A 16,054-nucleotide genomic window follows, 5' to 3' on the forward strand; every position below is an offset into this window, starting at 1 on the left:
AATCAGCAAGGACAACCCAGGTTGTTCACCAAAAATGGGCCGGCATCTAAACTTACATTCTTGCATTTCAAATAAAGATACCAAGAGAATGAAGAAAATTTGATAATAGGAGTAAATTAGAAAGTTGCTTAAAATGTCATGCGCAATCTGAATCATGAAAGAAACATTTTAGGTACAGTGTCCCTTTAATTATTACACGTGTTTTAATTCTACCAATGTTATGAATTGACATGATTGATTGTGTGAAAGACAATTAGCATACCCCCCAGCATTTATTGGAGGTTTTCTGGGACAGCGAGGTGAGGGAGACTTTTGGGAGGAGGACCCCAAGTGTTTTGTGGGTGGAGACATAACAGGAGGGGTGGGGCCACATGTGATGGGTGTGGTTAGGCAGAGTTAAGGTAACTCTTGGGCAGTTCTTTGAAACCAGGACATTTACTCTGAATGGGGAAGCTGAGTTAGAGACAGTTCCAAACCAATGACAATTCTGTAATATCTAGATGAGGTTGAAAAAAAAAAAAAAAAAGTCCATCAAGTTCAACCTATACAAATCTTAATATACTTACAATAAAAGCTCCACTCAAATTAATCCCATTAAAAAAGGTGATCCATTTAACATAAGCAATCATATCCCTGAATTATGTTTCTAGCCAGAAAGCCATTTTTAAATGTATCTAAGGTGTTCCTTAGCGAATGAAGTCCACAGTTTGATTGCTCTTACAGTGACGACATGTTTACATTGCTGGAGATTAAATCTCCTTTCCTCCAACCTTAAATTGTGACCTCTTGTCATAAACAATTTTCTTGGAATAAACAGAGCTTCTGCCATCTCTATATATGGGCCTTGAATATATTTATATAAAGTAATCATGTCACCTCTCAAGCGCCTTTTTTTCTAGAGAAAATAGACCCAGTTTGGTTAACCACTCCTCATAGCTTAAATTCTCCATACCCCTTATTAGTTTTGTGGCCCTGCTTTGAACTTTTCTAAGTCTGCAATGTATGTTTTTGAGATTGGTCCCAGAACTTCACTATATACTCAAGGTGCAGTCTTACCAGGCATTTATATAGTGACAGAATTATGCTTTCTTCCCTTGCATTAATGCCTCTTTTAATACATACTAGCATCTTATTGGCCTTAGAAGCCGCTGCCTTGCATTGTGCACCCATCTTTAACTTGTTATATATAAGTACTCCCAAATCCCTTTCCTCCTCTGTTTTGCTAAGTCTAGTCCCATTTAAATAATAAATTGCCTGCTAATTTTTATTTCCAAAATATAAAACATTTTCCATTCACTTGCCCATTCTTCCAATTGTTGTAGATCCCCTTGTAAATACATTTCATCCTACACTGACCTAATGCCCATACACAACTTTGTATCATCTGCAAAAATAAAAATGTTGCTATTTAAAATGTTGCTATATAAAAATATTAAAAAGAAGAGGGCCCAGTACTGTTCCATGGGGGACTCCACTAATTACTTTTGTCCAATCTGAGTATAATCTGTTTACTACTACTTGTTACTCCCTGTCTTTTAGTTAACATGTTTTACTGTTGTCCTGGCTGTATATCTTTTACTTCCTCCGCTCCTCCAAAAAAGTTATAAAACACCTGTTTCTTATATATTTACTTTGCTTACTTAGACTGACGTTTTATATTTACTAATTGGGAAAGTTTTACTAATTTGCATTGCTGCACTTCTAATGGAATGGAATGGCTTAGAAAACAGAAGTCAGACATCAGCACAGCTTGCATAGGATGTTTACACACAGCACATTTCAAAAAATAGGGGGCTTTTTTGTTCAACAAAGAAACAAAAATACTGTTTTCATGCATTAGCATATTTACAGATTGATATAAACCATAATATATTTAACTACTACTATGGTCCATTAACTAATTTAGAAAAAAAAAAAAAAAAAAACATCCTACTGTGTATATTGTTTTTATTACCTCCATCTTCTGTTTTGTATAGATTATTCTTTGGATATTTCTTCAATATATAAATGTTTTTAATACTTACAATTGCTATTCTTGCATATGCACAATAAAATGAGCTTTCCATATCCTTTTAAGATAATAAAACAATTCACCTGTAATCACACAAATCTTTTGATTTTACTGCTGCTATTGTATCAGTACTAGGAGTACATTAGCATTAATAGCTAATATCAGGCATCGGAAAAATATACATTTCTGTCCTGGTTTTTATTATAATTATACAACAAAAATATGGGAAATATGTTTCTGAAAAATACATATTTAATGCAACAAGCAAAATAATTGTCTAAATTGACCAATTAAGCACAGAAACGTATCTATTTTATTTATCAAGAACGGTTAAAATGGGATGCCAAGACAAGCAACTACCAGAAAGAAAGTATTTTAAAGGGATACTAAACCCAAATTTTTTCTTCACGATTCAGATAGAGCATGCAATTTTTATCAACTGTCTAATTGACTCCTATTATCAAAATGTCTTCATTCTCTTGCTATCTTTATTTAAAAAGCAGGAATGTAAAGCTAAGGAGCTGGACCATTTTTGGTTTAGGACCTGGGTTACGCTTGCTTATTGGTGGCCAAATGCAGCCGTCAATAAGCAAGCACTATCCAGGGTGCTGAACAAAAAATGGGTCGGCTCCTTAGCTTACATTCCTGAATTTTAAATAAAGATAGCAAGAGAATGAAGAAAAGTTGATAATAAGAGTAAATTAGAAAGTTGCTTAAAATTGCTCTATCTGAATCATGAAAGAAAAAATGTGGGTTTAGTATCCCTTTAAAATGCAAGTTAAATAATAAATAATAACATTAATAATACTTTCTGAAACCAAATATTTAAAATGGTAAGTAAAAATACTGAGATTACAAGTTACGCACTAAACCCGGTGCGTAAGTAACGCACTTTCCATAGCGCTGCCATTGCAAGTTACCAAAAAAACCTCTTGTGTTGTGCAGTATGGTGCGTTAAGCTTCATAACGCACAAAAGCCAATTCCTGACTTGACGTGCTCGTGCCTGTTTTCCCCCATAGACATCAATGGAAAAAAAGTGTTAGAAAAAAACTAACACCTGCTTTTGCGGAATGGTGATCGCTATAATGCAATCCCCATTGATTTTTATGGGGACAAGAAGGTTATGTAAAAACCTAACACCCTAACATAAACCCCTAGTCTAAATACCCCTAATCTGACGCCCCCCCCGACATTGCCAACACTATATAAACCTATTAACCCCTAAACCGCTGAACCCCACATTGCTACTACTAAAATAAATCTATTACCCCTAAACCGCCATCCCCCCACATCGTAAACTCTAGAATAAACCTATTAACCCCTAAACTGCCGACACCCTACATCCCAACTACTATAATAAACCTATTATACCCTAATCTGCCGACCCTCACATCACAAATACTAAAATAAAAGTATTAACCCCTAAACCGCCGACCCCCCCACATCGCAACTACTAAAATAAACCTATTAACACCTAAATCACCAACCCCGCACATCACAACTACTAAAATAAACCTATTAACTCCTAAACTGCCGGCCCCCCACATCGCGACACACTAAATTAAACTATTAACCCCTAAACCTAACACCCACTAACTTTAAATTAAAGTTACAATATAACTACCTTAAAATAAATAAAAACTTATCTCTGAAATAAAAAAAAACAAAGATTAAACTATAAAAAAACTAACATTACTATTTAAAAAAACTAAAATAAACTAAAAATAAAAAATAAAAAAATTGCAAAATTAAAAAATCCGAACACTACGAAAAAAAATAAAAAATAACATTACAAAAAAACCTCTAAAATTAAGAAAAATAAAAAAATCTAAGATTACAAAAAATAACAAACAAAACTATCGAAAATAATATAAATTAACCCCCCCCCAAAAAAAAAAAAAAACTACCTCTAAAAAAACCTAAGCTACCCATTCATTGCCCCTAAAGGCTTCTCTATTGCCCATTAAAAAATAAAAAATACCTAATCTAAAAAAAAAACACCACAAAAAATAAAATCAGCCAATAGGATGAGAGCTGCTTAAATCATATTGGCTGTGCAAATCAGCCAAAAAGTTTTAAGCAGATCTCATCCTATTGGCTTATTTCAAAATAAAAGTCAATAGGAATGCAAGGTACCCCAATATAAAATGGGTACCTTGCATTCAATCTTCAGTGTGCGGCGACAATCACATGAAGAGTATCCTCCATGCTGGATGTCTCCGCGGCTGCCATTCTTGCTCTGATGCCGTCTTCACTCCGCACTGCCTTTGCTCCCGATGAAGAAAAAAGATGTCCCTGCACTGGATGAAGATCAAGCCGCTTGGAAGAAGACCTTAACTACCGGACTTCAGGGATGATGAGTACCTATTTCAGGGGTAAGTGTTAGGTTTTTTTGGGAGGTTTGGGTGTTTTTTTTTAGAATAGGGATTTTTTATTTTTTAATGGGTACTAAAGAGCTGATTGCACTCTTAAGGGCAATGCTGATACAAATGCCCCTTTAGGGGCAATGGGTAGCTTAGGTTTTATTAGAGTTAGTTTTTTTATTTTGGGGGGTTGTTTGGGTGGGGGGTTTACTGTAATGGGTTACTTTGAAATTTTTTATGTAAAAGATTTGTTTAACTTTAAGGGATATTGATAGTTTAGTGTTAGATTAGGGGGTGTTTTAATTTTGGGGTGGCTTTTATGTTTTTATAGGGGTATAAGAATAGGTTTAAGTTTTATTATTTTTGGTGATTTCGTTTATTATTTTTTGTAATCTTAGATTTTTTAGATTTTAGAGGGTTTTTTTTGCAATGTTAGTGTTTTTTTATTTGTAATTTTTATTGATTTTTGTTGAAATAAAAGTGAAATAGATACAACAACTGTACGAGACAATCGTACATCAAGTACAAATACAACAAATATCATAGCATTTACGTAATCAATACAGACATAAAGTAAATTTCAATGAAAAGTGAGTCAGTGTCCTAACAGGACATAGGCTATCATCAAGAGGGTGGGGGGGGGTAGGAGGAAAGGGGAAAAGGGTAGGAAGATACACTAAGATGACTTCAAGAGGGGGGTTAGTACAGATTTGTAAGGGTGAGGTCAGATCTACTGCTCATGTGGTTAGGGATGTACTGCCATTTAGGTTTCGAAGGTGGGGAGCCAGAGGGTATCAAAACTGTTTTTCCAATCGGACCAGATCAGTTCAAAGAAATCAGTCCTACCCGAGGCATAGTAGATACTCTTCTCCATAGAGTACATGTATGCCATGGTGGATATAATATCCAACCAGGCTGAGGGAAGGGATCTTTTCCAAGATCTCGCTATATTAAGTTTAACTGCTGATAGAAGGTAAATACAAAGTGCACCATAATGTTTGGGTAATTTACAAACACCTAAGTGAAACAGGGCCGTCTCGGGAGTTCTGGATAGGTTAATACCAAAACTGGTTAGTGTAGAGAAACATTTGTTCCAGAGAGGTTTAAGTCTGGGACAGCTCCACCAAATGTGGATCATATCTCCTATGTGCGAGCAGTCTCTCCAACAAGTGGGGGAGGCCTCTGGAAAGATTTTCGCAAGTCTAGCTGGGACATAATACCAGTGTGTGAGCACTTTAATGTAGGTTTCAAGGATGGTGATGCAATGAAGGGTTTTCTTTGTGAAAAGGAGCGTGCGTTGCCACTCTAAAGAGGGTTTCGTAAAGTCTAACTTCCATTCCCATTTCAGAATATGCTGGGCTTTGTCAACTGGGGCAGTGCCTTCCATAAGGGAATAGTGTAAGGACATTGGTTTGCCCAATCTGAGCCCCTGTTGCCATCTAGCTTCCCAGATGGTAAGCTGTCGAGATAAAGATGGTTTGAAACCCCACCTAAATAAGAAACTAGTAACTCTGGAGTATTCAAATTTCATATACAAAGGCGTAGATGGAGTTATGCTGAGTTGGGTGTAGGGGGAAAAAGTTGTATGTGGCGGGGTTGACCATAGGTCTCCCACCTTCATAATACCCAGCCGAGCCCAAGCGTTCGGATGGGAGTCCGGTAAACTGGACAGAAGGCCAGTTACAGAGGTAATTGGGGAAGGATGAGGGGCTACCTTGGGGTTATGCCTTAGGCGGTCCCAGGCAGCCAGGCATTCCTTTATAATCGGGTTAGAGGCTTCTGCAATGGGGTGGCGTCCATATTAGGTCCCTTAACGTAAGGTTATATGGTAGGGAGGCTTGCTCAATAGACCTCCATTTGCTGTCTGAGTCCTTGACACCCCATTGAGAGATATGAGTGAGCATAGCGGCATCCGCATACCTAAAAATAGAGGGAGAAGCAACCCTGCCGTGTATTTTAGGGTATTGCAGGACATTATGAGCAACTCTAGGGGGTTTACCCTGCCAAATGTATTTGGTACAGGCGCTCTGGAACTGAACTAAAAGAGTTCTGGGAACTCTTAATGGTAGACAGCGGAGGGCATATGTGAGTTTAGGGAGATAGCTCATTTTTAGAGCTGCTATGCGTCCTAACCAGGATACACATTTGAAGTTCCAACGTGAGGGCAGGGACCTTAGTTCAGACAAAAGTGGTTTGAGGTTATCTTCAAGAATTTGGGGGAGAGAATTGGATAATTTAACACCGAGATGGGATACATACTTATGGCTGGGGATAAACTTATATTTTTTACATAAGTTTTTGGAGACCTCCTCGGGAAACCCAGAGGTGAATAATTCGGATTTCGAGTGATTTAATTTATAGTATGACAGGGAGCTAAATGTCTCTAGGAGAGACAAGAGTCTCGGTATCTGTCGTAAGGGTCTGGAAAGAATAAGGTAGTATCATCTGCAAATAGGGCTACTTTATGGACCGTACCGTGTAGGGTGATTCCCGAAATCTCATTATCTGTCCTGATGGCCGCAGCCAGAGGCTCCATGGCCAGTGCGAACAAAATCGGGGAAAGGGGGGCAACCCTGACGGGTGCCATTAGATATAGGAAAGGGAGTGGGGTCAAACCCCAGTCCTCTCACTAAAGCCACTAGGGAGGAATATAAAGCTTTGATTGCTACAATAATACGCGTAGGGAACTGGAAGTTCTCTAAGACCCGCCAGAGATATTCCCATCTGACGCGGTCGAAGGCCTTCTCAGCATCCAGGGAGAGCACCGCAAGTGGCCTATTCAGTCTCTTGGCCTCTAGGAGTATGTTAAGTAGCCTCCTGGTGTTATCTGGGCCTTCTCTCCCTGGTATGAACCCGACCTGGTCTGGGTCAATCAGTGTTGGAAGCAATTTTGCTAGCCGATTAGCCAGTATTTTGGCGTATATCTTAACATCGGTATTGATGAGTGAAATGGGTCAGTAACTAGCGCAAAGGGTAGGATCTTTATTGGGTTTGGGAATGGTGATGATGGAGGCCTCAAGGAATTCCCTGTCGAATTTCCCTGTGGACATAGCCTTGTTGAAAAATCTGGTAAGCATAGGGACGAGTTCTGTTAGGTATGTCTTGTAGAAAATGGCCGTGAAGCCATCAGGTCCAGGGGCTTTAAGAGATTTTAGTTTTTTAATAACCAATTTAACCTCCTGGCTAGTAATCGGGGAGTCAATGCACTCTTTATGGGAGTCATCAAGGGTGGGAAGCTCGAGGGAGTGAAGAAAGGAATCTATGTTTTCCGAGGGGGCTTTCCCTATCGCCGCTGTATTGCCTATATTGTAAAGTTCAGAATAGAACTGATGGAACTGTTGGCCAATCTGGGAAGGAAGTTGGACTGAACGGCTGCCCTGTTTGATTTCATGAATACGAGTGGCACCTGCACGCTGTCTGATTTTATTGGCTAGTAAAGAGTCTGCTTTATTGCCCTTGGAGTATAGGAGGTGTTTCAGCCGAAGGAGATTGGATTGTGTTTTACGGAATTCTAATTGGCAAATGTGCCGCCTAAGGTCTTCCACCTCAGTTTTGTGGGTTACCGAGTCAGGGGTCCGCCTTTGGGTTTCGAGTACCCGCAGTCTGCTATGTGCTTGGGAGAGGAAAAGGCCTGCCTGTCTCCTGAGATGAGCCTGCTTACGGATGAAAAGGCCTCGTAGAGTAGTGTTAGTGTTTTTATTTGTTCGTAGTGTTAGGATTTTTTTTAATTTTGTAATTTAGTTTTTATTTATTTTGATATAAAACAGGGCAAAGGAGTATATAAAATTATAGACTTTTAGATACTCCTTATTTGGAGTAGCTACTTCCTTTGCCCTGTTTTATATGAATGTTTTCTAGGTTGCACCTGCTATATATTTATGTAATATAATTTAGGAGAGCGCTAATCTAACGCATCTTTTTCTTTTTATTTTATTTTAGTTTTTTAAAAATAGTTATGTTAGGTTTATTTATAGTTTAAGCTTATTTTTTTTATTTCACAGGTAAGTTTTTATTTATTTTAAGGTAGTTATATTGTAACTTTAATTTAAAATTAGCGGGTGTTAGGTTTAGGGGTTAATAATTTAATGTGTTGCAATGTTGGAGGCCGGCAGTTTAGGGGTTAATCGGTTTATTTTAGCAGTAGCAATGTGGGGGGATGGCTGTTTAGGGGTTAAAAGGTTTATTTAGTGTTGGTGATGGGGGGATAGGCGGATTAGGGATCAAAACTTTAATTTAGGTAGTCGCGATGTGGGTGGGTGGTGGTTTAGGGGTTAATTGGTAGTTTATGGGTGTTAGTATACTTTGTAACATTTTTGTGAAACATTTTTATTTTGCAAAATCCATAACTACTGGTCTTTTTTAGCGGAATGGATTGTGGCGGTATAAGCAAATAACGCTAGCGGAATAGCCGGACCTCACAACCTGTAATATAGTTGAGCTGAATATTCCACACTCAAAAGCCTGCGGTACAGGCTAAAATTATAGCGGTATAGCCATACCGCGCAACTTGTAATACTGGTGACCTTCAATTCCGCACGCAAAGGCCAATTTTTCAGTGGCATAGCCGTACTGCAAAACTTGTAATTTAGGTATAAGATGGGAAGTGGTTAGAAAACACAAATATGAAGAAAAACTAACATTTTGTATTTTTTCATGGATAGTTTGTTGTAGATTAAAAGCAATAGTCATTTTAAAACATTTATATTTAGCTATGATGCTTTGGCAGCTTTCAATTTAAAAAAAAGGTTTTCAATGGACATGAAACAAACTTTTCATTTCATGCGGATAAACAACTTTCATTCTCTCAATATTATTTGTTGAAGGAGCAATAATACACTATTGGGAGTTAGTCGAACACTTTGGGCAAGATTACAAGTCACACGGAAAATCAGTTTGCGAAAACTTTGCCCGCGTAATGGCTTTTCCGCTTTTGCGTCTGCGCAGCTATTAAAAGTTTAGAAACAACTTTTTTAGTGAGGGCAATAAGCCGCGTAATGCAAACTGCGAAATTGCGTATGCATTCACGTATTCCCCATAGAAGTCAATGAAGAAGACAAATAGAAACCAAAAAAAAAAATCTGTTGCGCAAAGCCCATGATGTATTCTCCTCGAAAAGTGTACATGAAAATGAAAATATTTCATATTGCGAAAAAAAGATATCTCAAGATCTATATGCGAAAATCTCTTTGAAAATTCATCTGAGATATTGTTTAATGTGCATAGGATTGTAATATGAAATATGTTTCTCTATGTATGTGTATGTATATCAATGTAAAATCCCTGCGTTGGCTTCTTTTTTTTTCTAACACCCGAGATGTTGTATCTTTGAGCCCTTATAACTTTTATGTGCAATATGTTTTAATGATTTTTATTAGACAGTGTTAATATGAGTGTAACTGTACTTTGTAATGTATTTTTGAAGTGTTTTGTGAAACTTTTTTGTTGTGCAAAGCTGTTAAATACAGCTCTTTGAGCGTGGAAAGGATTGTTGCGTAAAAGGTGAATGCACGCGCAATTGCAATTTTTCAAGACTTGTAATACCTGCGCAATGGAAATTGATTGCGTAAATGCCACATTGCGTGAGGGATAACACACTACGTGTAATCTTGCCCATTGTGAGCCAATGGTGTTTCTCCTGTGCATTTCTGTTTATGTTTTTAAACAAAGAATACCAAAAGAACAAAAATAATTAGATACCAGAAGTAAATTGGACAGTTGTTGAACGCTGTATCTGAATTATCTGAATAATTTTGCCTATACTGTACTGTCCCTTGAAATACATTACCTTGCATATTGAATACAATAGAAAGCGTATAAAGTATTATTGAGAAAAATCTTTTTTTTCTGTTAATGTAGCCATACAACAATAGAGAAGCTAGATATAGTTATTCTGATCCTAGTTCAGTTGATATCTCAGCAAATTAAATTGGTACCTCCTTCTTCATCCAGCCTAATGTCTACAAAGGTGTCTGCTTACCTGGGTGGTGCTGAATTAGATCTGTTGTTTGCTCCAGAACTTCGTAGTACTCTTCCATTTTTAGAAGACACTGACAATAATTCAGTATCAAAGTGTTGATCATCTTTTCCAGTTTCATCCAAGGGACTTCCCAGGGTTTCTCCTAGAAACAGACATTTCGCCATATGTATTAATACTTGGCACTTGTATATTTTCCAAGACACATACGGCTAGATTTGGAGTTTTGTCGGTAAAGACCCGAAAATCTAACGCCGGCTTTTTTCTGGCCGCACCATAAAAATAACTCTGGTATTGAGAGTCCACAGAATGGCTGCGTTAGGCTCCAAAAAAGGAGCGTAGAGCATATTTAACGCAGCTTCAACTCTCAATACCAGAGTTGCTTACACAAGCGGCCAGCCTCAAAAACGTGCTCGTGCACGATTCCCCCATAGGAAACAATGGGACTGTTTGAGCTGAAAAAAAACCTAACACCTGCAAAAAAGCCGCGTTCAGCTCCTAACGCAGCCCCATTGTTTGCTATGGGGAAACACTTCCTACGTCTGCACCTAACACCCTAACATGTACCCCGAGTCTAAACACCCCTAACCTTACACTTATTAACCCCTAATCTGCCGCCCCCGCTAACGCTGACCCCTGCATATTATTATTAACCCCTAATCTGCCGCTTCGTAAACCGCCACTACTTACATTATCCCTATGTACCCCTAATCTGCTGCCCCTAACACCGCCGACCCCTATATTATATTTATTAACCCCTAATCTGCCCCCCACAACGTTGCCTCCACCTGCCTACACTTATTAACCCCTAATCTGCCGAGAGGACCTGAGCGCTACTATAATAAAGTTATTAACCCCTAATCCGCCTCACTAACCCTATAATAAATAGTATTAACCCCTAATCTGCCCTCCCTAACATCGCCGACACCTAACTTCAATTATTAACCCCTAATCTGCCGACTGGAGCTCACCGCTATTCTAATAAATGTATTAACCCCTAAAGCTAAGTCTAACCCTAACACTAACACCCCCCTAAGTTAAATATAATTTACATCTAACGAAATTAATTATCTCTTATTAAATAAATTATTCCTATTTAAAGCTAAATACTTACCTGTAAAATGAATCCTAATATAGCTACACTATAAATTATAATTATATTATAGCTATTTTAGGATTAATATTTATTTTACAGGTAACTTTGTAATTATTTTAACCAGGTACAATAGCTATTAAATAGTTAAGAACTATTTAATAGTTACCTAGTTAAAATAATAACAAAATTACCTGTAAAATAAATCCTAACCTAAGTTACAATTAAACCTAACACTACACTATCATTAAATTAATTAAATAAAATATCTACTATTACCTACAATTAAACCTAACACTACACTATCAATACATTAATTAAATACAATATCTACAAATAACTACAATGAAATAAACTAATTAAAGTACAAAAAATAAAAAAGAACTAAGTTACAAAAAATAAAAAAATATTTACAAACATAAGGAAAATCTTACAACAATTTTAAACTAATTACACCTACTCTAAGCTCCCTAATAAAATAACAAAGACCCCCAAAATAAAAAATGCCCTACCCTATTCTAAATTACTAAAGTTCAAAGCTCTTTTACATTACCAGCCCTGAACAGGGCCCTTTGCGGGGCATGCCCCAAGAAGTTCAGCTCTTTTGCCTGTAAAAAAAAACATACAATACCCCCCCCCAACATTACAACCCACCACCCACATACCCCTAATCTAACCCAAACCCCCCTTAAATAAACCTAACACTAAGCCCCTGAAGATCTTCCTACCTTGTCTTCACCTCACCGGGTATCACACCGATCCGTCCTGGCTCCGATATCTTCATCCAACCCAAGCGGGGGCTAGACATCCACTGAAGAAGTCCAGAAGAGGCTCCAAAGTCTTCATCCTATCCGGGAAGAAGAGTAGATCGGGACCGGCAACCATCATCTTCCAAGCGGCATCTTCTATCTTCATCCGATGAGGACCGGCTCCATCCTGAAGACCTCCACCATGGACCCATCTTCATCCGGCGACGTCCAACTGAAGAATGACGGTTCCTTTAAGAGACGTCATCCAAGATGGCGTCCCTCGAATTCCGATTGGCTGATAGGATTCTATCAGCCAATCGGAATTAAGGTAGGAATATTCTGATTGGCTGATGGAATCAGCCAATCAGAATCAAGTTCAATCCGATTGGCTGATCCAATCAGCCAATCAGATTGAGCTCGCATTCTATTGGCTGTTCCGATCAGCCAATAGAATGCGAGCTCAATCTGATTGGCTGATTGGATCAGCCAATCGGATTGATCTTGATTCTGATTGGCTGATTCCATCAGCCAATCAGAATATTCCTACCTTAATTCCGATTGGCTGATAGAATCCTATCAGCCAATCGGAATTCGAGGGACGCCATCTTGGATGACGTCCCTTAAAGGAACCGTCATTCTTCAGTTGGACGTCGCCGGATGAAGATGGGTCCGTGGTGGAGGTCTTCAGGATGGAGCCGGTCCTCATCGGATGAAGATAGAAGATGCCGCTTGGAAGATGATGGTTGCCGGTCCGGATCTACTCTTCTTCCCGGATAGGATGAAGACTTTGGAGCCTCTTCTGGACTTCTTCAGTGGATGTCTAGCCCCCGCTTGGGTTGGATGAAGATATCGGAGCCCGGGCGGATCGGTGTGATACCCGGTGAGGTGAAGACAAGGTAGGATGATCTTCAGGGGCTTAGTGTTAGGTTTATTTAAGGGGGGTTTGGGTTAGATTAGGGGTATGTGGGTGGTGGGTTGTAATGTTGGGGGGGGGGTATTGTATGTTTTTTTTTACAGGCAAAAGAGCTGAACTTCTTGGGGCATGCCCCGCAAAGGGCCCTGTTCAGGGCTGGTAAGGTAAAAGAGCTTTGAACTTTAGTAATTTAGAATAGGGTAGGGCATTTTTTTATTTTGGGGGTCTTTGTTATTTTATTAGGGGGCTTAGAGTAGGTGTAATTAGTTTAAAATTGTTGTAAGATTTTTCTTATGTTTGTAAATATTTTTTAATTTTTTGTAACTTAGTTCTTTTTTATTTTTTGTACTTTAGTTAGTTTATTTCATTGTAGTTATTTGTAGGTATTGTATTTAATTTATTTATTGATAGTGTAGTGTTAGGTTTAATTGTAGGTAATTGTAGGTATTTTATTTAATTAATTTATTGATAGTGTAGTGTTAGGTTTAATTGTAACTTAGGTTAGGATTTATTTTACAGGTAAATTTGTAATTATTTTAACTATTTTAGCTATTAAATAGTTCTTAACTATTTAATAGCTATTGTACCTGGTTAAAATAAATACAAAGTTACCTGTAAAATAAATATAAATCCTAAAATAGCTATAATATAATTATAATTTATATTGTAGCTATATTAGGGCTTATTTTACAGGTAAGTATTTAGCTTTAAATAGGAATAATTTATTTAATAAGAGTTAATTAATTTCGTTAGATTAAAATTATATTTAATTTAGCGGGGTGTTAGTGTTAGGGTTAGACTTAGCTTTAGGGGTTAATACATTTATTAGAATAGCGGCGAGATTCGGACGGCAGATTAGGGGTTAATAATTGAAGTTTGGTGTCGGCGATGTTAGGGAGGGCAGGTTAGGGGTTAATAAATATAATATAGGGGTCGGCAGTGTTAGGGGCAGCAGATTAGGGGTACATAAGGATAGCGTAGGTGGCGGTCGGCAGATTAGGGGTTAAAAAAATTTAATCGAGTTGCAGCGATGTGGGGGGACCTCGGTTTAGGGGTACATAGGTAGTTTATGGGTGTTAGTGTACTTTAGAGCACAGTAGTTAAGAGCTTTATGAACCGGCGTTAGCCCAGAAAGCTCTTAACTACTGACTTTTTTCTGCGGCTGGAGTTTTGTCGTTAGATTTCTAACGCTCACTTCAGACACGACTCTAAATACCGGAGTTAGAAAAATCCCATTGAAAAGATAGGATACGCAATTGACGTAAGGGGATCTGCGGTATGGAAAAGTCGCGGCTGAAAAGTGAGCGTTAGACCCTATTTTGAGTGACTCCAAATACCGGAGGTAGCCTAAAACCAGCGTTAGGAGCCTCTAACGCTGGTTTTCACGGCTACCGCCAAACTCCAAATCTAGCCGTAAAGAATTTGTCAACTACTTGGGATAGTTTTATATATAATTAGGGTTAACTACCTGAGTCACTGAAAGAAAATGCAGCTATAGTCCAACTCCAAATCACAACTAAAGAGGATAACATTTGAGGATGACTCTGTTTGAAGGTATGCGATCTAATAAAAGCTCTGACATGGATATCTCACTTCCATAAAAGCAAAGAGATCTTTAAATCTTGAACAATAACATAATTTATGTAAGAACTTACCTGATAAATTCATTTCATTCATAGTGGCAAGAGTCCATGAGCTAGTGGCGTATGGGATATACATTCCTACCAGGAGGCGGCAAAGTTTCCCAAACCTCAAATGCCTATAAATACACCTCCCACCTCACTCATACCTCAGTTTAACGTATAGCCAAGTTAGTGAGGTGTAAAAGGAGTAAAAAGCATAAAAAAGAGGAACAGGATTGTAACACACACTAACTTAAAGTTAGACATTTGTAAAACATTTTCCAAAAAATAATCATAGCAGACCATAAAAATTAAGGTTGTGTCTCACGTAGGTTATAGTGAAATTTATATCTATATATACACACATATAATCTGAGTGAGTGGTGTTTAATATAAGAGCTGTAACTGTTGTGGAAATTATATGTGAGTATGATTGTGGTCTCACTGAAACAGTAATTTATATAAAACAGTTATAGGTCTTCTAGATTCAGGACTGCAAAATAGCAAAAATTATAGGTAAAAATATAGGTTTGGTAAATATAGAAAAAGAAGCAGCTTATAGCAAAAGTTAGCAAAATATAAGTTTTGGCAAAAATTGAAAAGGAAACAGCATAATATGCATATGGAGAATTAGAGGAATAAATGTCCAGGAAAGACTCACCTCCGGAGGGATTAACTATATAAATCAGTGGTGATTCAGAGTTCTGACTTTTATAATATCTTTGGCAGCAAGGTTAGAGGGGAGAGCTGCTCTCAGATGTTGCAGCGTTGATCCGTGCGAACCGGAAGTGCGGCTGGTCCGTGAAACCGGAAGTCCTGGGATGTCACGCACGCAGCGTGTGAAGGTAGCAGTTACCGGTTAGGCAGGCAGGGAATCCTCAATGCAGCTAAGGAAGGAAGCATGTAACTTCAATACCAAGCAAGGTATTGACTGTTACATGCTCCTTTATAGCCAGAATTTAGAGATAGTGTAACGCCTCTTAAAGAGGCAGGATCCTTTTGTGACAAGGATAAATAAAGTAACAACTAAAAATGTAATTGTAATAGAGTATACAATTAAGTATACGTAGTTCTGATCTGCGTTTGAAATACTAACTCTGCTGATTTGAAATGGTTAAGTAAGTGATATGAAATATTTTCACATCATTCATACTATTATCTTTATTAAAGGAATATATGTTAAAAAAAAAAAAAAAAGAAAAGAATTGTCATTCATACAAGTAGCTTGAGCTCAAATTAAAAACACTTAAAGTGAATGTCAATTTTTACCTTTTGTGTTATCTAGTTTTGTAGTCATTACTGATATTAAGTGTACCGCCGCAATAAAT

The 16,054-nt window shown here is 37.8% G+C and overlaps 1 protein-coding gene across 1 annotated transcript in view; it reads right to left on the reverse strand.

The window, feature by feature from the left end:
* The window catches only part of AIPL1 (aryl hydrocarbon receptor interacting protein like 1), a 200,365-nt gene that overhangs the window by 27,717 nt on the left and 156,594 nt on the right, over positions 1 to 16,054 (reverse strand). Inside the window, exon 6 of the mRNA XM_053704603.1 lies at positions 10,353 to 10,494. Coding sequence (XP_053560578.1) covers positions 10,353 to 10,494 — 142 coding nt within the window. The remainder of the gene's footprint in view (positions 1 to 10,352; positions 10,495 to 16,054) is intronic.

The sequence above is a fragment of the Bombina bombina genome, chromosome 3 (genome assembly GCF_027579735.1).
Source record: "Bombina bombina isolate aBomBom1 chromosome 3, aBomBom1.pri, whole genome shotgun sequence".
NCBI lineage: Eukaryota > Metazoa > Chordata > Amphibia > Anura > Bombinatoridae > Bombina > Bombina bombina.